Below are 20,263 nucleotides of genomic sequence, written 5' to 3'. Positions count from 1 at the left end.
AAGTACAATGCCTGCACTTTAAAGGAGGGATTTGGGATATTGGCAGTTTGGAGGGATATGTTGTGTATCTTTATACGTATATGCTTCTAAACTGTTGTATTCTGAGCACCTCTGCAAAAACAGTGATAATGTGTGAGTGTGGTGAAAGTGTTGAATGATGATGAAAGTATTTTCTTTTTGGGGATTTTCTTTCTTTTTTGGTTCACCCTGCCTCGGTGGGAGACGGCTGACTTGTTGAAAAAAAAAAAAATAATAATAATATTTTATTTCATCATGATACAATATTTATAGAGATGAGTGACAGTTGTGCATGCGGTTTTATTATCATGGGGAAGCGCTAAACCTGTAGGGATCATACAGCGCCTGTGTGTGTTGGGGGGGGTGAGGGAAGATGGAAGGCATTCAGGATTAATTCAGGGAATTGGAGCACAGATCCACTTCCCTAGATCAAGAGCCCTCCCTTGAGGGCAGAAAGCCCATAGTTATGCAGAGCATTTTCGACAAACTTAAGCCTAACTTGAGATTAAAATGGCGATAACTAATTAATTACTTATATATAAGAACATTAAGGCTTCATGAACAATAAAGCAGTCAGTTATTACTTACGAAGTCCAGTAACTCTACCGCTAGCGCATTCAACTCACACACTGAGTTCTGGGATGTGTTTCTTTAAGGCACCTGCTGTCCATGTTCACCTAGCAGCAAAATAGGTACCTGGGCATTAGTCGACTGGTGTGGGTTGTATCCTGGGGACAAAATTGACCTAATTTGCCTGAAATGCTCTGCATAACAAGGGGCTTTCTATATAGTAGTACAGTGGAACCTCAAAAATCGAATTTAATATGTTCCAGGAGCTAGTTCTAAATTCGAAAAGTCTGAAATTCGAAGCAATATTTCCCATAAGAAATAATGGAAATACAATTAATCCGTTCCAGAAACCCAAAAATATTCACACAAAAAATACATTTTATAGAGATTAATTACAGTTTTACATACAACAAATACTATACATGTAGTTTTTAATTATGTATAATAATACATATAAAATAACATTTTTACTTACCTTTATTGAAGATTGGTGATGGAATCTGGAAGATAGGGAGGAGGAGAGAGGGAGTTGGGGTTAGTGTTTGGAAGGAGAATCCCCCTCCATGAGGACTTCAAGTAAAGCCCTTTCTGGGGTTACTTCCCTTCTCTGTCTTTTAATGCCACTAGGACCAGCTTGAGAGTCACTGGACCCCTGTCTCACAAAATAACTGTCCACAGTCCTTTGTTTCTGGCACCTCTTTAACATTTCCCTAAAATGGGACATGGTTCTGTCACTGAACTTGTTGCAAAGATGGCTTGTTTCATCTTGCTCAGGGTGGTACTTCTGCACAAACATTTGGACATCATTCCACTTGGCACAAATCTCCTTAATCTTTGAAGAAGGCACCTCATCCACTCCCTATATTAACACCTTTTGCAACATCAGCTTCCTTGATTTGTTCTTTCTTTGACAGGATAGAACCGATGGTCGACTTGTTTTTCCCATACATCCTGGCAAGCTCAACAAGTCTCACACCACTCTCATACTTCTGTATTATTTCCTTCTTCACATCTATGGTGTTTCTCACTTTCTTTACCACAGGGGTACCACTAGCAAGTTTCTTTGGGCCCATGGCAGCTTATTTCACAGTCCCACAAGCACTAAACACAACGAAATAATCGTAAAATGCGTGAATGAGAGCGCAGGTTAGTGTTCACTCAAGCATAAACAAAGCTAGATTGCTCACGGCGCCTGCGTGGGGACGCGGACAGAGCGGGCGGCAGACAGGTCCCGTACCCGGCAGTCCAAAAATAGGGGCGCGTTCGATAATAGGGACACAATTTGTCCGAAAAAATGGTCCTATTTTCGAAACGTTTGATATGTGATATGTTCGATTTTTGAGGTTCCACTGTATGTAATTGATATCAACTAAGCCTGTATACCTTGTGCATGTACTTGTAAAAATGAAGATTATTATTATTATTATTATTTTTTTTTTAACAAGTGGGCCATCTCCCACCGAGGCAGGGTGACCCAAAAAGAAAGAAAATCCCCAAAAAAGAAAATACTTTCATCATCATTCAACACTTTCACCTCACTCACACATAATCACTGTTTTTGCAGAGGTGCTCAGAATACAACAGTTTAGAAACATATACATATAAAGATACTCAACATATCCTTCCAAACTGCCAATATCCCAAACCCCTCCTTTAAAGTGCAGGCATTGTACTTCCCATTTCCAGGACTCACGTCCAGCTACATAAAAATAACCAGTTTCCCTGAATCCCTTCACTAAATATTACCCTGCTCACACTCCAACAGCTCGTCAGGTCCCAAATACTATTTGTCTCCATTCACTCCTGTGACACACTCTCCATGTCATTCTACTTTGATCCATTCTCTCTAAATGACCAAACCACCTCAACAACCCCTCTGCAGCCCTCCTAATTTCCACACCTCCTAATTTCCACACTCCAAATTTTCTGCATAATATTTACACCACACATTGCCCTTAGACAGGAAATCTCCACTGCCTCCAACCGTCTCCTCACTGCAGCATTTACAACTCAAGCTTCACACCCATATAGGAGTGTTGGTACCACTATACTTTCATACATTCCCTTCTTTGCCTCCATCAATAACGTTTTTTGTCTCCACATATGCCTCAACGTACCACTCACCTTTTTTCTTTCACCAGTTCTATGAATAACCTCATCCTTCATAAATCCATCCGCTGACACGTCAACTCCCAAATATCTGAAAGCATTCACTTCTTCCATACTCCTCCTCTCCAATTTGATATCCAATTTTTCTTTATTTAAATCATTTGATACCCTCATCACTTTACTCTTTTCTATGTTCACTTTCAACTTTCTGTCTTTACACACACTCCCAAACTCATCCACTAACCTTTGCAATTTTTCTTTAGAATCTCCCATAAGCAGACACATTCATCACCTTCAAAACTACCATCAGAAAACATCTTATCTCCCTGATACACCCTGTCAACTAATAATACGAATACCACCTGGTGGTTCACACTTACACTCACTCACCCATTTGACCATAAACAGAAATATCAATCTCAATCTCAAAATAATGAATCTTAACTAGTCATAAGTTGGCCTGTGATATTCCAATACTGAAACTATGTATAGTGCCAAAACAAAAGCATTCACATTGCTAAACTCACAACTAGTATTTAGTCACTTAGCCATAATACCAACTTACCTCATAATTTTGTAACATTTTAAACCTAAGATTTAATATAAGTCTGCCCGAAATGCCTAGCCATGCTAGGTGTTCTAGTGGTACACTCTGTAATTATTATTTTACTACATGTAAACCACACAATAACCAAATTCTGTAAACTCAGCATTGTAATACTTATAGAGAATAAACTTTGAATTGAATTGAATTGAATTGAAAAGCACAGTATCATCAGCAAAAAGTAACTGTGTCAATTCCCATTATTATTATTATTTTTTTTTTTATTATCACACTGGCCAATTCCCACCAAGGCAGGGTGGCCCAAAAAAGAAAAACTTTCACCATCATTCACTCTATCACTGTCTTGCCAGAAGGGTGCTTTACACTACAGTTTTTAAACTGCAACATTAACACCCCTCCTTCAGAGTGCAGGCACTGTACTTCCCATCTCCAGGACTCAAGTCCGGTCTGCCGGTTTCCCTGAATCCCTTCATAAATGTTACTTTGCTCACACTCCAACAGCACGTCAGGTATTAAAAACCATTTGTCTCCATTCACTCCTATCAAACATGCTCACGCATGCCTGCTGGAAGTCCAAGCCCCTCGCACACAAAACCTCCTTTACCCCCTCTCTCCAACCTTTCCTAGGCCGATCCCTACCCCGCCTTCCTTCCACTACAGACTGATACACTCTTGAAGTCACTCTGTTTTGCTCCATTCTCTCTACATGTCTGAACCACTTCAACAACCCTTCCTCAGCCCTCTGGACAACAGTTTTGGTAATCCGCACCTCCTCCTAACTTCCAAACTACGAATTCTCTGCATTATATTCATACCACACATTGCCCTCAGACATGACATCTCCACTGCCTCCAGCCTTCTCCTCGCTGCAACATTCATCACCCATGCTTCACACCCATATAAGAGCGTTGGTAAAACTATACTCTCATACATTCTCCTTTTTGCCTCCAAGGACAAAGATCTTTGTCTCCACAGACTCCTAAGTGCACCACTCACCCTTTTCCCCTCATCAATTCTATGATTCACCTTATCTTTCATAGACCCATCCGCTGACACGTCCACTCCCAAATATCTGAATACATTCACCTCCTCCATACTCTCTCCCTCCAATCTGATATCCAATCTTTCATCACCTAATCTTTTTGTTATCCTCATAAGCTTACTCTTTCCTGTATTCACTTTTAATTTTCTTCTTTTGCACACCCTACCAAATTCATCCACCAATCTCTGCAACTTCTCTTTAGAATCTCCCAAGAGCACAGTGTCATCAGCAAAGAGCAACTGTGACAACTCCCACTTTATGTGTGATTCTTTATCTTTTAACTCCACGCCTCTTGCCAAGACCCTCGCATTTACTTCTCTTACAACCCCATCTATAAATATATTAAACAACCACGGTGACATCACACATCCTTGTCTAAGGCCTACTTTTACTGGGAAATAATTTCCCTCTTTCCTACATACTCTAACTTGAGCCTCACCATTCTCGTAAAAACTCTTCACTGCTTTCAGTAACCTACCTCCTACACCATACACCTGCAACATCTGCCACATTGCCCCCCTATCCACCCTGTCATATGCCTTTTCCAAATCCATAAATGCCACAAAGACCTCTTTAGCCTTATCTAAATACTGTTCACTTATATGTTTCACTGTAAACACCTGGTCCACACACCCCCTACCTTTCCTAAAGCCTCCTTGTTCATCTGCTATCCTATTCTCCGTCTTATCTTTATTCTTTCAATAATAACTCTACCATACACTTTACCAGGTATACTCAACAGACTTATTATTATTATTGTTAGATTATTATTACAGATAATGAGAAAAAGAATACATATACACCTATGGGTTTTCACATGGTTGTGGTTGAGAGATTTGCTTAGTGTATTAACCCTTTGACTGTTTCTGTAGTATACATACGTCTTACAAGCCACCGTGTTTGATGTATATATACTCATAAATTCTAGTGGCTTCAAATCAAGCAGGAGAAAGCTGGTAGGCCCACATGTGAGAGAATGGGTCTGTGTGGTCAGTGTGCATGATATAAAAAAATCCTGCAGCACGCAGTGCATAATGAGAAAAAAACTTCGACTGTTTTTTTTTTTATTAAAATGCCGATTTTGTGGTCTATTTTTGTATAGTATTTATGGTTGTATTCTCGTTTTCATGATCTCATTTGATAGAATGGAAAACATATTATAGAAATAGATGTGATTTTAATTGGTTTTACTATGAAAAGAACCTTGAAATGGAGCTCAAAGTAGGGAAAATGTTGGATTTTTGCCGATGTTCAAAAGTTAACAAATGATGTCATTTTCTAATAAATGTCCAAGTAGCCATTCTAATATGCAGTCATGAATGGGTTGACATTATTTATACAATTATTACAATATTGCAGTAGTCGGCATAACAGTAAATCTTCTATTTTTTGTTTGAATAAAAATTCAAAATAGAAAGCAAGAGTAATATCAGAGGGGCCTGGAGACATGACTGATGAACAAAGAAAATGTTATTTTAGAGCCAGGAATGTCTGCATTGTTCATTCTGGACCCTATTTTGAAATTGTCATATTTTTTATTTTTTGTAAAATTGGCCAAATTGCAAATTTCTGACCACGTTATTGGGTAGTTGAAATCAGTAAATGGGCAGTTTCTTGTACTCAGTTGATAGAAAAAATGGAGTTCTAAAGAAATAGCTATGAGTTTGGTCGGCTGGAACAATGGAATTAGCCGAAAATAGGGCTCAAAGTGGGCGAAATTGCCGATTCGTAAATATCACAGAGGTTGCTAACTTCGCGAGAGCGTAATTCCGTCAGTTTTCCATCAAATTTCGTTCTTTTGGTGTCATTAGAATCGGGAAAAGATTCTCTATCATTTCATAAGAAAAAAATTTTGTTTTTTTGGGGGGGAATTATGCAACACCAGGAGACACCTCAGGATTTGGGGTTGTGACAGTCAAATGGTTAACACATTTTTTAGCAAATCATATTACACATTTATCAGGTAATAAGAATAAGAATATATAATATTTCATGTGTTTCTGGTAAAGAATATAAGATAATGTAGTTTTTTCATATGTTTGCAGTTGAGAGAAATGTTTAGCATATTAACATATTTTTAACCCATTTATCATATTTGGTTGTTGTTAGGTTATGTATTAGGGAATGGAGGTGTTTTTTTACAGTAGTTTTGAAAATCCTGGCAGATGGAGAGGTTCTGGAGATTTTTGACAGGGAGTTTCAGATTTTGGGTCCTTTTATGTACATTGAGTTTTGACAAAGATTAAGCCAAACATGGGGTATATCATAGAGATTTGTGTGTCTAGTATTATGTCTATGGGTTCTTTTGCAACTATCAAGGAAGTTCTTCAGGTCAGGATTAAATTTAGAATTTGTTGTTCTGTATATGTAGAATGCGCAGTAGTAAGAGAGAATGTTTTGTATGATAAATAGGTTTAGGTCATTGAAGAGTTGGGGAGTATGTTGTCTGGAAGTAGACTGAGTGATCATTCATACAGTGGCCTTTTGTTGAATTATTATTGGCTTGAGGTGATTTGCTTTTGTGGATTCCCAGGTACAAATAGCATAAGTGAGATAGGGGTAGATCAGTGTGTTAGTGCTGTTTGAGGTACATAATAATGTATCATGGAGAGAATGCCAACTATTTTGAACACATTTTTTGTAAAGTGTTGGATGTTAGTGTTGAATTTCAAGTTGCTGTTAAAGAACATTCCCAGAATTTTTTCTTTATTATGTTTAGTAATAGAGTATTGCTGATCATAATGTTTAGTTGAACATTACTTGCTCTGCTTCCAGACATAGTGTAGAAGGTCTTGTCAGTGTTAACCCTTTCAGGGTCCAAGGCCCAAATCTGGAGTCACGCACCAGTGTCCAAGAATTTAAAAAAAAAAAATTTGTTATTTTTTCTTATGAAATCGTAGAGAATGTTTTTGTGAAGGTAATAAAACAAAAAGTACGAAATTTGGTGGAAAATTGACGAAATTATGCTCTCGCGAATTTTGATGTGTCAGCGATATTTACGAATCGGCGATTTTGCCGACTTTGACTCCCATTTTAGGCCAATTACATAATTCCAATCAACCAAATTCTTAGCTATTTCACTAGTATTACTTCTATTCTATCGATTGAGCACAAGAAATCGCCAAGTCAGCTGATTCAACTACAAAATAAAGTGATCGGAAATTGTTAATTTGGCCAATTTAACACAAAGTTCAAAGTATTCCAATTTCAAAATAGGGTCCAGAATGAACAATGTAGGCATTCCTGGCACTAAACTAACATTTCCTCTGTTCATTAGTTATGTTTTGAGGCTTTACAAATAAATTCCATTTTGATTTTTTATTCACATAATGAATTTTTATTCACACCAAAAAATAGAAGATTTACTCTTATGCAATACTGTAATAATTGTATAAATATCATCACCATATTTGTGAATGTATATTAGACCCACCAACTGACGTGTATTAGATGTGTGAGGTCGTTTGTTTACTCTTGAATATCAGCAAAAATTTAACATTTCCGCTACTTTGAGCTCAGTTTCAAGCCATTTCCAATGCTAAAACCAATCAAAATCATCTCTATTTCTGTAATATGTCTTCCATTCTATCAAATGAGACCAAGAAATCGCAAATACAACTATAAAAAAACATACGAAAAAACACTGCAAAGTTGCTGTTTTAATCGAAAAATCATGATTTCATTTTTTTTCTCTCATTATACACAGTGTGCTGCAGGATCTGTTTTATGTGGTGCACACATACCACATAGATGTATTCTCTCATATCTAGGCCCAAATGTACCACTCACAGTTTATCAGAGTGAGCTGAGCTCATGGCGTAGATCTACGGTTTGGACCCTGAACGTAAAGCCGTAGATCTACGGGATGGACCCTGAAAGGGTTAAGTGTGAGTTTATTGGTAATCATAAAGGTTGATATTTTCATGAGCTCTTCATTAACAGTGTTGTTAGGGGATGCAAAATTTGGATGGGAGATGATGAAAGTTGTGTCATCGACAAAGAGAACAAGTTTGAGTTGCTGTGATGCATTTGGAAGATCATAGATGTATAAGAGGAAAAGCAGAGGGCCAAGGACACTTCCCTGTGGAATGCCAATATCCACAGATCTTGCAGAAGTTGTACCCTTGAAGATTGTATATATGTTTGAGGGTCGAAACCTCACTACATCCAACTAGGAATGCTAGGAGTGACATCTTCAATGTAAACTGCCAAAAACTTTATTAATATTGACAAATTAAGAGCATGTAACCTAATTTTTCTCATAACTTGTTTACTCCACACTTTGCATTTTCATCTATAGCTCTGTATTTCTGGAATGAAACCAGCACAAAATGTGGTTGTCCACTTTATATAAAAAAAGAAGTCTTATAGCCACTTAACAGAGGTTTTAATTTCATGTGTGACTACTGTCAACACTGGGTAAATGTAAATAAAAATTACATTATCTTAGTTTGCAATCATTGTGAACAGAAATCACAGTTCAAATGACTCCAAATTGCAACATCCCCACCTATAATTTGTAGTGCAGGCATTGTACTTCTTACCTCTGGGACTCAAATCTGGCTAACTAGCTTTCCTGAATCCCATCATAAATGTTTCCCTGCTAACATTCAAACAACATGTCAGGCCACAAAAAAACCCATGTCTTCACTCAGATCTAACACACTCACACAAGTGTGATGGGTGCTCAAGCCTCTAACACTCAAAAAAGACCTTAATCCCCTCCATGTAACCCTTCCTAGGATGACCCCCTACTCCTCCTTTTGTCTACACCAGCTCTGTATGTACACCCTTTTAGTCATCAGCTTCTAAATGCCCAGACCACCTTAATCAGCCCTCTAAATTAAACTTTGGTTAACCTCCACACTGTGGGGGTTCTTTTCCATCATTTCATTCATTTCTTATACTTTACAATGACATTTTACAGGATATTACGTGTACGTTTCAAGGAAAAATGCAGAACCATATCAGTTGGCTAGTCTTGTGGTTGACTACCTGTACCCAGCCTCTGAGAATGTGTGTTATATTCGATTCTGGTATTACATGCATGCAGATGCTGACATTGTTTCCTCTAATGTTGATGTGGGAACTCTAAGGGTGAACCTGGAGGGTATGTTGATCTTGGAGGATATCTTGCTGTGCTATCCCTTATATTCCAAAATGTGTCTTTTATGTATTATATATTATAAATGATACAATATGTCTTATAAAAAATGTATGAAAACTGACAAATCAAAGAAATATACTGTAAAGTGAAATTTATAGTCCTTATTTTTAATTTCTAATAGTGAGGAGTGGTCAGCGAATTACTGCAGTGTCTATCAGTGGTAATTATGATGCTCTGTGGAGGACGAAAGTGGTATTAATCAACATGGACAAAAGTTATACTGTGTTCTTTGAGGCTGAAACTGGAATGTCTAAATACACTTATATTGCCTTAGATGATGTCTCTTTCACTCCTGTGAGTTTGTTACTGAAAACTCGTATTGTATTTTACTACATAGTCATGTGTTTGTGGTAATAGAACATATATAAAAATATACAATAGCATGTTTGCATACTGTTATCATAAAAACTTGTTATATAGTTTTAGTAGTGACTGCCTAATCATTATATTTAATTAATTTTTAGGAATGTAAAACTGGTGTTGGCCCACCACCAATCAACAGCTCTTGTGAGCTTGATGAGCTGAAGTGCAAGACAGGAGAGTGTGTTCCTGCAGCTTTCTTCTGTGACTGCTTTGCAGACTGCATTGATGGCTCTGATGAAGTTGACTGTAGTATGTATCCAGGTAATGTCATGCTAACATTTAAGAATCTTGGGAAAAGTGAGTGAGGGTATTTCTAATGACGCCCATGTAATGCATAGCATTCCTAACAGATAATTATACTAATTAGGAAAAGCATTAAGTCCTTTCAAGACAAGGAGAATTGCAGACCTGGAGAATATACAGAGAACTTTCACTACACATATAAGTACAATAAAGCACCTTAATTACTGGGAATGATTGAAGTCCCTTGACCTGTACTCCTTGAAATGCAGGTGAAAAACATGCATCATAATTTACATTTGAAAAATCCTAGAAGGACTAGTCCCAAATCTGCACACAGAAATCGCTGCTTCTCAGCATATCTATTTTATTTATTTATTTATTTGCAAGTAGTACATAGAGATTATGTATTTACAATAATGGGTTGCATTGCAAAGAGAGCCTCTATTATGCCTAGGCATTACACATAGCTGTCTTCATGAGGGAGCTGGACAGGTATCTAAAGTCAGCACCTGACCAGCTGGACTGTCGTTTATACGTTGGAGTCCATGCAGCCAGCCATAGCAGCCTGGTTGATCAGACTTTGATTCACTGTGAGGCCTGGTCATGGACCAAGTATACAGTTCATTACTATAGTGCTATTGACAAGTTATTGATATATTGCTTGCATAAGACTAGGAGGTATAGTCATGCAAAAATAGATTCAGTCATTGCCTAATCTGAAAAGGACATCCTCGTATCCTACAAACCCTTTCACGGTCCGTGCCATAGTGCTACAGCTTTGAGCTCAGGGTCTGTACTGTAGTACTGTGTGTTGAGTTCAGGTCACTCAAATAAGCAGTGAGTAGTAAATTTGGGCCTAGATATGAGAGAATGGGTCGACGCGGTGAATGTGCGCCATATAAAAAAATCCTGCCCCACGCAGTGCATGATGGGAAAAAACTGTAACCATGTTTTGTGGTTTAAAATAGTGACTTTGAGGTGTATTTTTGGATGGTTTTATGGTTGTATTTGCAATATCATTTAATAGAATGGAAGATATATTACAGAAATATAGATAATTTTGATTGGTTTCAAAACTGGAAGTAGCCTGAAATTGAGCTCAAAGTAGCAAGAATGTTCCATTTTTGTTGACATTCCAGAGGACACAAATTACATCACTCATCCAATACACGTCCAACTGGTCAGTTTAATACATGTTCACAAATGTGCTGACACTGTTTATATAATTATTACAATAATGCAGTAGTCTGCATGATAGTAAATCTTCTATTTTTTATTTTTTTTTTTTGTAAATAAAAATTAAAAATGGAAAGCAAGTGTAATATAGGAGAGGCCTGGAGATGTAACTAATGAACAGAGGAAATGTTTTAGTGCCAGGAATGTCTACATTGTTTAGTCTGTGCCCTGTTTTCAAATTGGTAATTTTTTAATTTTGTGTGAAATTGGCCAAATTACCAATTTCTGATCACTTTATTGAGTACTTGAAATAGTTAAATTGGTGGTTTCTTATACTCAGTTGATAGAATGGAAGACATACTAGCAAAATAACTATGAATTTGGTCAACTGGAACTATGGAATTGGCCTAAAATAGGACTCACAGTGGGCAAAATCTCAGATTCTTAAATATTGCCAAAACTTCTAACTTTTGTGAGAGCTTACATTTGGTTTTATTACCTTCAGAAAAAGATTCTTTATAATTTCATAAGATTTTTTTTTTTTTTTTTAACCCTTTGACTGTTTCAGGTCCCTCTCTGAAACTGTCATTCTATGTCGCCAAATATTCAACAAAAAAAAAAATTATTTTTTCTTATGAAAATGTTAAGATTATTTTTCTGAGTGTTTTAGTCCAAAAAAAAAATTTTTGCCATCGGTACTTACCGAGATATAGAGCCATGAAGTTTGCAGAAAATGAGCCGCGTATGGCAACAGCGGCGACTGCCGCTCACCCGGTAAACTTTAGTTTACTTGTAATTGAAGGTTTTTTGTTTTTTTCACTATTTTATTTTTTCACATAACTTATGTGGCCTATGAGACCAAAGTAAGGTGCAATGTATATATATACACTCGTTGTATACAACACAACAAGCACACAAACATAATTATCAATATATTGTTTACAAAACTTGTTTACAAAAACAAACAAACAATTCTTCTTCTTCTTCCTCTTCCTCTTCCTCTTCCTCCTCTTCCTCTTCCTCCTCCTCTTCCTCCTCCTCTTCCTCCTCCTCTTCCTCCTCATCTTCCTCCTCCTCTTCCTCCTCCTCTTCCTCCTCTTCCTCCTCCTCTTCCTCCTCCTCTTCCTCCTCCTCTTCCTCCTCCTCTTCCTCCTCTTCTTCTTCTTCCTCCTCCTCTTCTTCTTCCTCCTCTTCTTCTTCTTCCTCCTCTTCTTCTTCTTCCTCCTCCTCCTCCTCCTTGTGTGCGAGTGTGTGGCTTATAATTGTTTTGAGTCAGGAGTCGGCAGCTGTCAAAGTGACATATTGTGTCATTAGTCACTACCCTACCGCCTGTCAAAACAATGGGGTCGGATGCTGCTTCCCCTCCTCCATTCTATCTAATTATCTTTCTCCCTCATTTTATATCTTTCAATCTGTCTCTCTTTCTATCTGTCTGCCTATCTCTGTCTCACAGGTACACATAAATACAAGTATACATAGTGTAAATTACCTAGGATAACCCAAGAAATCCAGACAAAGTGCTATACTCTGCTTGAAGATGTGAGTAAACGTGATGACACAGTCTTGTGGCTCTCTCTGAGACAGAGAGCTAGATGGACAGACAGGGAGCTTGACAGACAGACAAATAGACAGACAGAAATGTTTGTGTACCAGCAAAAACAAAGGGAGGGCAATGGTCATGTAATATTACCCTCCTTTACCCTCATCAAAGTCAGCTCTTATCAGATGTTATCTCCCCTTATCTTGTCACTGTCATGGGGTGGACTTTTTTTTTTCTTGCTTCAAGGGAACAATATTATTACATCTTCTTCTTCCTCCTCCTCCTCCTCCTCTTCTCCTCCTCCTCCTCCTCCTCCTCCTCCTCCTCCTCTTCCTTCCCTCCTCCTCCTCCTCCTCCTCCTCCTCTTCCTCCCCTCCTCCCCCTCCTCCTCCTCCATTGCTTTTGGTCTCAAACTCCTCCAAATCATGAAATTGATCTTCACTGACACTTCCATCTGTGTTAGAGCATCACTTGGGAAGAGAAGAGTCCCAGATTTGCTGGGGAATCACATATTTCTTACCGCTAGACATGCTGAAAAATGACAACTGAAATGGCATTCCCACAATGCACCACTGGCTCCCCGATTTTTTTTATATGGTGCACACTGACCATGGAGACCCATTCTCTCACATGTGGGCCTACCAGCTTTCTCCTGCTTGATTTGAAGCTGCTAGAATTTATGCGTATAAATACGTCAGAAACATTGGCTCGTAAGACGTATTTATACGTCGGAAACAGTCAAAGGGTTAAATTCTTGGACCCAGAGAGCAATTTTGAGATCAGAGGTCTGCAACCTGAAAGGGTTAATAAGATTGGCAAAGTATCCTAAAAATTGCATAGCTCAAAATAAATGCTAAACATCCTTTTGAAATACACCAGTGCTACATGTTTGAAGCTAACCAGAAAATGCATTTTCAAATTATAAAACAGAATCCAGTACATAATTGCAAGTTTATTATGTAGGTAAATTGGTAAATTTGCACCTACACAGCCTAAATATACACAGTATCATTCTTTTCATTGGATGCACCAGCTATTAACCCCTTGACTGTGGCAACCCCCAATCCTGAGGTGTCTCCTGGTGTCGCAAAATTTCAAAAAAAAAAAAAAAAAAAAATTTCTTATGAAATGATAGAGAATCTTTTCCCGGTTGTTATGACACCAAAAAACGAAATTTGATGGAAAACTGACAGAATTACGCCCTCGTGAAGCTAGCGGCCTCGGCGATATTTACAAATCGGCGATTTTGCCCACTTTAAGCCCTATTCTCGGCTAATTCCATTGTTCCAGTCGACCAAACTCATAGCTATTTCTTTAGAACTCCATTTTTTCTATCGATTGAGTACAAGAAACTGCCCATTTACCAACTTCAACTACCCAATAGCGTGGTCAGAAATTTGCAATTTGGCCAATTTCACGAAAATTAAAAAATATGACAATTTCAAAATAAGGTCCAGAATGAACAATGCAGACATTCCTGGCTCTAAAATAACATATTCTTTGTTCATCAGTCATGTCTCCAGGCCCCTCTGATATTACTCTTGCTTTCTATTTTGAACTCTTGCTTCTATTTTGAACTCTGTGTAGTCTGTGGTCAATCAAACAAACGGGCTTCCACATGGATAAATTGTCATTTTTGTGGAAATTGGTGTTACGCTCCTTGTGCAGATATCCAAGAACTAGCTACAAGCAGTATTAAAACAGGGAAGTGTTTTTGGGTATGCCCAAATGAGATAAATCTGTGGACTAAAATCACAAGGGTATTAAAAGAGGACAACATCAAAGTTGCTTTCATAGAAAACCTGGAAGCTTTCTACAACAGATGGGAACATAAAAAGTCTGGGCTGAATGGTACTGCCCTTGATACTGGCCATGTAGTCAGAAACTGTAAGGCTGGAGGTGAAGTCCTGGTAGTCAGTAAATGTGGGGATGGTGAAGCTGGAGATGCTGTCCTGGGAGACAGTAATGGTGAAGCTGGAGGTGCTGTCCTGGGAGACAGTAATGGTGAAGCTGGAGATTTTGTCCAGGTAGTCGGGAATTATACGCAGGAAGAAATACATATAAATGACCTCATAGGGGACAGGAGCCGTAGTAGGGAAACAAGTGTAGTCAAAGATAAGATAAAACCAATATTGCAAACTAGAAATACCGCAGGAAATAGCAAACAAGAGGACTCCACTAGCAATAGTGAGGATATATTACCAAAAACAACTGGTGGGAGCTCCATTGTTGGTGCTAGGGAGGATAGGAGTAAGACAGGGAAACATGCACCAACAGGGAATACAGTCACAGAAACCCAAGGCAAACAGAAACCAAGCCTGTGCACATACTATGCACTTGGTATCTGCAGGCATGGGAAATCTGGAAAAACAGACGGGACGTGCAACTATGACCACCCTAGAAAATGTCTTGCCCATATGACAACAGGAAAATGCAAACTCCCTTCCTGTAAGCTTTTTCACCCTGAACTGTGTACCTCTTCAGTACAGGAAAGACTGTGCTATAACTTAAATTGCCAGGCACACCATCTAAAGGGGACAAAAAGATACAAAACATCCAGGCCATGGGAAAACCTGGGTAGCCACAGCCACTCAAGAGGGAGAGGTTTTTTAGTGCCAGGAAGGAAAAAAACTGGCAGGAAATGGCAGAAATCGTACACCAAATCCAGTCATTCCTGGAGTGGAACCACACTCGATGGCCTCCACTCCAAACCAACAGATACAGATACTAATGCCGGAAAAAAAATCCCCCCCCAGTACCAACAATACCACCAGTCTGATGACATTCTTCTTTGCAAATATACAGGGTCTAAAGCCAGCAACAAACAACAAAATACCTTTCATCCATGGACTGCTTGCAGAGGCAAAGGCAATGTTCGCGGCTTTCACTGAGACCCACATAAAGGATCACTTGGACAATGAAATATGGATCCCAGGTTACAACCTATACAGATGTGACAGAGTGAACAGGCAAAAGGGGGGGGTTGGCCTGTACATTGCAGAGTCACTTGTTTGCACAGAACTGCTTAATGCCTCAAATGATGTAGTGGAAGTTTTAGCAGTAAAGGTCGAGAACCAAAACCTAGTCATTGTGGTAGTCAACAAGACTCCGGATGCAACATCCCAGCAATTCCAGGAACAGCTGTTAAAAATTGACCACTGTCTGGAAAATCTTCCAGCTCCTGCACCCAACATCTTGCTCCTGGGCGATTTCAACTTAAGGCACCTAAAATGGAGGAATATAGCAAATAATATTGTTGCAGTAATAACACCAGGAGGCAGCTCTGATGAAAACTCACACTCACACGAGCTTTTAAATCTCTGCACAAAATTCAATTTAAACCAGCAAATAATAGAGCCTACTAGACTGGAGAATACACTAGACCTCATCTTCACTAACAATGATGATCTGATAAGAAATGTCACCATATCAAAAACAATATACTCAGATCACAACATAATTGAGGTTCAGACATGTATGCGTGGATCCCCAGACCGACATAATGAGATTAGTCACGAGGGAGCATTCACCAAATTCAACTTCAATAACAAAAACATAAAGTGGGACCAAGTAAACCAAGTCCTAACTGATATAAGCTGGGAAGATATACTAAGCAACGCAGACCCCAACTTATGCCTAGAACAGATTAACTTGGTGGCACTCGATGTATGCACAAGGCTTATTCCTCTAAGAAAAAGGAGGAGTAGATGTAAAATAGAAAGAGACAGGCGCTCCCTTTACAGGCGATGGAAAAGAATAACAGAGCGGCTAAAAGAGGACAATATATCTGAAATGCGTAGGGAGACACTGGTCAGAGAAATAGCAAGCATCGAACTTAAGCTAAAGGAATCTTATAGGAGTCAGGAATCGTGGGAAGAACTAAAAGCCATAAATGAAATCGAAAGAAACCCAAAGTATTTCTTCTCCTATGCCAAATCAAAGTCTAGAACAACGTCCAGTATTGGGCCCCTACTTAAACAAGATGGGTCCTACACAGACGACAGCAAGGAAATGAGTGAGCTACTCAAGTCCCAATATGACTCAGTTTTTAGCAAGCCGCTAACCAGACTGAGAGTCGAAGATCAAAATGAATTTTTTATGAGAGAGCCACAAAATTTGATTAACACAAGCCTATCTGATGTTATCCTGACACCAAATGACTTCGAACAGGCGATAAATGACATGCCCATGCACTCTGCCCCAGGGCCAGACTCATGGAACTCCGTGTTCATCAAGAACTGCAAGAAGCCCCTATCACGAGCCTTTTCCATCCTATGGAGAGGGAGCATGGACACGGGGGTCGTCCCACGGTTACTAAAAACAACAGACATAGCCCCACTCCACAAAGGGGGCAGTAAAGCAACAGCAAAGAACTACAGACCAATAGCACTAACATCCCATATCATAAAAATCTTTGAAAGGGTCCTAAGAAGCAAGATCACCACCCATCTAGAAACCCATCAGTTACACAACCCAGGGCAACATGGGTTTAGAACAGGTTGCTCCTGTCTGTCTCAACTATTGGATCACTATGACAAGGTCCTATATGCACTAGAAGACAAAAAGAATGCAGATGTAATATATACAGACTTTGCAAAAGCCTTTGACAAGTGTGACCATGGCGTAATAGCGCACAAAATGCGTGCTAAAGGAATAACAGGAAAAGTCGGTCGATGGATCTATAATTTCCTCACTAACAGAACACAGAGAGTAGTCGTCAACAGAGTAAAGTCCGAGGCAGCTACGGTGAAAAGCTCTGCTCCACAAGGCACAGTACTCGCTCCCATCTTGTTCCTCATCCTCATATCCGACATAGACGAGGATGTCAGCCACGGCACCGTGTCTTCCTTTGCAGATGACACCAGAATCTGCATGACAGTGTCTTCCATTGCAGACACTGCAAAGCTCCAGGTGGACATCAACCAAATCTTTCAGTGGGCTGCAGAAAACAATATGAAGTTCAACGATGAGAAATTTCAATTACTCAGATATGGTAAACACGAGGAAATTAAATCTTCATCAGAGTACAAAACAAATTCTGGCCACAAAATAGAGCGAAACACCAACGTCAAAGACCTGGGAGTGATCATGTCGGAGGATCTCACCTTCAAGGACCATAACATTGTATCAATCGCATCTGCTAGAAAAATGACAGGATGGATAATGAGAACCTTCAAAACTAGGGAGGCCAAGCCCATGATGACACTCTTCAGGTCACTTGTTCTATCTAGGCTGGAATATTGCTGCACACTAACAGCACCTTTCAAGGCAGGTGAAATTGCTGACCTAGAAAATGTACAGAGAACCTTCACGGCGAGCATAACGGAGATAAAACACCTCAATTACTGGGAGCGCTTGAGGTTCCTAAACCTGTATTCCCTGGAACGCAGGCGGGAGAGATACATGATTATATACACCTGGAAAATCCTAGAGGGACTAGTACCGAACTTGCACACGAAAATCACTCACTACGAAAGCAAAAGACTTGGCAGACGATGCACCATCCCCACAATGAAAAGCAGGGGTGTCACTAGCACATTAAGAAACCATACAATAAGTGTCAGGGGCCCGAGACTGTTCAACTGCCTCCCAGCATACATAAGGGGGATTACCAACAGACCCCTGGCAGTCTTCAAGCTGGCACTGGACAAGCACCTAAAGTCGGTTCCTGACCAGCCGGGCTGTGGCTCGTACGTTGGTTTGCATGCAGCCAGCAGCAACAGCCTGGTTGATCAGGCTCTGATCCACCAGGAGGCCTGGTCACAGACCGGGCCGCGGGGGCATTGACCCCCGGAACTCTCTCCAGGTAAACTCCAGGTAAACAAAAAATAGAAGATTTACTATTATGCAGACTACTGCAATACTGTAATAATTGTATAAATAACATGAACCCATTCAGGACTGCATATTAGAATGGCTAGTTGGACATTTATTAGAAAATGACATCATTTGTTTACAACAAATTTTGTATATCAACAAATTTTATTGAAAATAAGAAAAAGTTTTGGAGTGAGATTAACAAGTTAAGGAAGCCTAGAGAACAAATGGATTTGTCAGTTAAAAATAGGAGAGGAGAGTTATTAAATGGAGAGTTAGAGGTATTGGGAAGATGGAAGGAATATTTTGAGGAATTGTTAAATGTTGATGAAGATAGGGAAGCTGTGATTTCATGTATAGGGCAAGGAGGAATAACATCTTGTAGGAATGAGGAAGAGCCAGTTGTGAGTGTGGGGGAAGTTCGTGAGGCAGTAGGTAAAATGAAAGGGGGTAAGGCAGCCGGGATTGATGGGATAAAGATAGAAATGTTAAATCATAGGGGAATAAGTCTGTTTAGTATACCTGGTAAAGTGTATGATAGAGTTATTATTGAAAGAATTAAGAGTAAGACAGAGAATAGGATAGCAGATGAGCAAGGAGGCTTTAGGAAAGGTAGGGGGTGTGTGGACCAGGTGTTTACAGTGAAACATATAAGTGAACAGTATTTAGATAAGGCTAAAGAGGTTTTTGTGGCATTTATGGATTTGGAAAAGGCATATGACAAGGTGGATAGGGGGGCAATGTGGCAGATGTTGCAGGTGTATGGTGTAGGAGGTAGGTTACTGAAAGCAGTGAAGAGTTTTTACGAGGATAGTGAGGCTCAAGTTAGGGTATGTTGGAAAGAGGGAGATTATTTCCCAGTAAAAGTAGGCCATAGACAAGGATGTGTGATGTCACTGTGGTTGTTTAATATATTTATAGACGGGGTTGTAAGAGAAGTAAATGCGAGGGTCTTGGCAAGAAGCGTTGAGTTAAAAGATAAAGAATCACACATAAAGTGGGAGTTGTCACAGTTGCTCTTTGTTGATGACGCTGTGCTCTTGGCAGATTCTGAAGTGAAGTTGCAGAGGTTGGTGGATGAATTTGGTAGGGTATGCAAAAGAAGAAAATTAAAAGTGAATACAGGAAAGAGTAATTTATGAGGATAAAAAGATTAGGTGATGAAAGATTGGATGTCAGATTGGAGGGAGAGAGTATGGAGGAGGTGAATGTACGTATTCAGATATTTGGGAGTGGACATGTCAGCGGATGGGTCTATGAAAGATGAGGTGAATCATAGAATTGATGAGGGGAAAAGGGTGAGCGGTGCACTTAGGAGTCTGTGGAGGCAAAGAACTTTGTCCTTGGAGACAAAGAGGGGAATGTATGAGAGTATAGTTTTACCAACGCTCTTATATAGGTGTGAAGCATGGGTGATGAATGTTGCAGCGAGGAGAAGGCTGGAGGCAGTGGAGATGTCATGTCTGAGGGCAATGTGTGGTGTGAATATAATGCACAGAATTCGTAGTTTTGAAGTTAGGAGGAGGTGCGGGATTACCAAAACTGTTGTCCAGAGGGCTGAGGAAGGGTTGTTGAGGTGGTTCGGACATGTAGAGAGAATGGAGCGAAACAGAATGACTTCAAGAGTGTATCAGTCTGTAGTGGAAGGAAGGC

The 20,263-nt window shown here is 39.5% G+C and overlaps 1 protein-coding gene across 2 annotated transcripts in view; it reads left to right on the top strand.

Moving 5' to 3' along the window:
* Window positions 1–20,263, top strand: part of LOC128698674 (MAM and LDL-receptor class A domain-containing protein 1) — a 696,795-nt gene that overhangs the window by 649,150 nt on the left and 27,382 nt on the right. The window contains exons 92-94 of one of the 2 annotated variants that reach the window (XM_070084847.1): window positions 9,232–9,414; window positions 9,593–9,765; window positions 9,936–10,083. In XM_070084847.1, coding sequence (XP_069940948.1) covers window positions 9,232–9,414; window positions 9,593–9,765; window positions 9,936–10,083 — 504 coding nt within the window. Of the gene's footprint in view, window positions 1–9,231; window positions 9,415–9,592; window positions 9,766–9,935; window positions 10,096–20,263 lie in introns of both variants that reach the window. The other variant, XM_070084846.1, reaches the window with a different exon arrangement.

The sequence above is a fragment of the Cherax quadricarinatus genome, chromosome 14 (genome assembly GCF_038502225.1).
Source record: "Cherax quadricarinatus isolate ZL_2023a chromosome 14, ASM3850222v1, whole genome shotgun sequence".
Lineage (NCBI taxonomy): Eukaryota > Metazoa > Arthropoda > Malacostraca > Decapoda > Parastacidae > Cherax > Cherax quadricarinatus.
The sequence above is the reverse complement of the archived record's forward strand: the minus strand, read 5'-3'. Positions and strand labels throughout refer to the sequence as shown.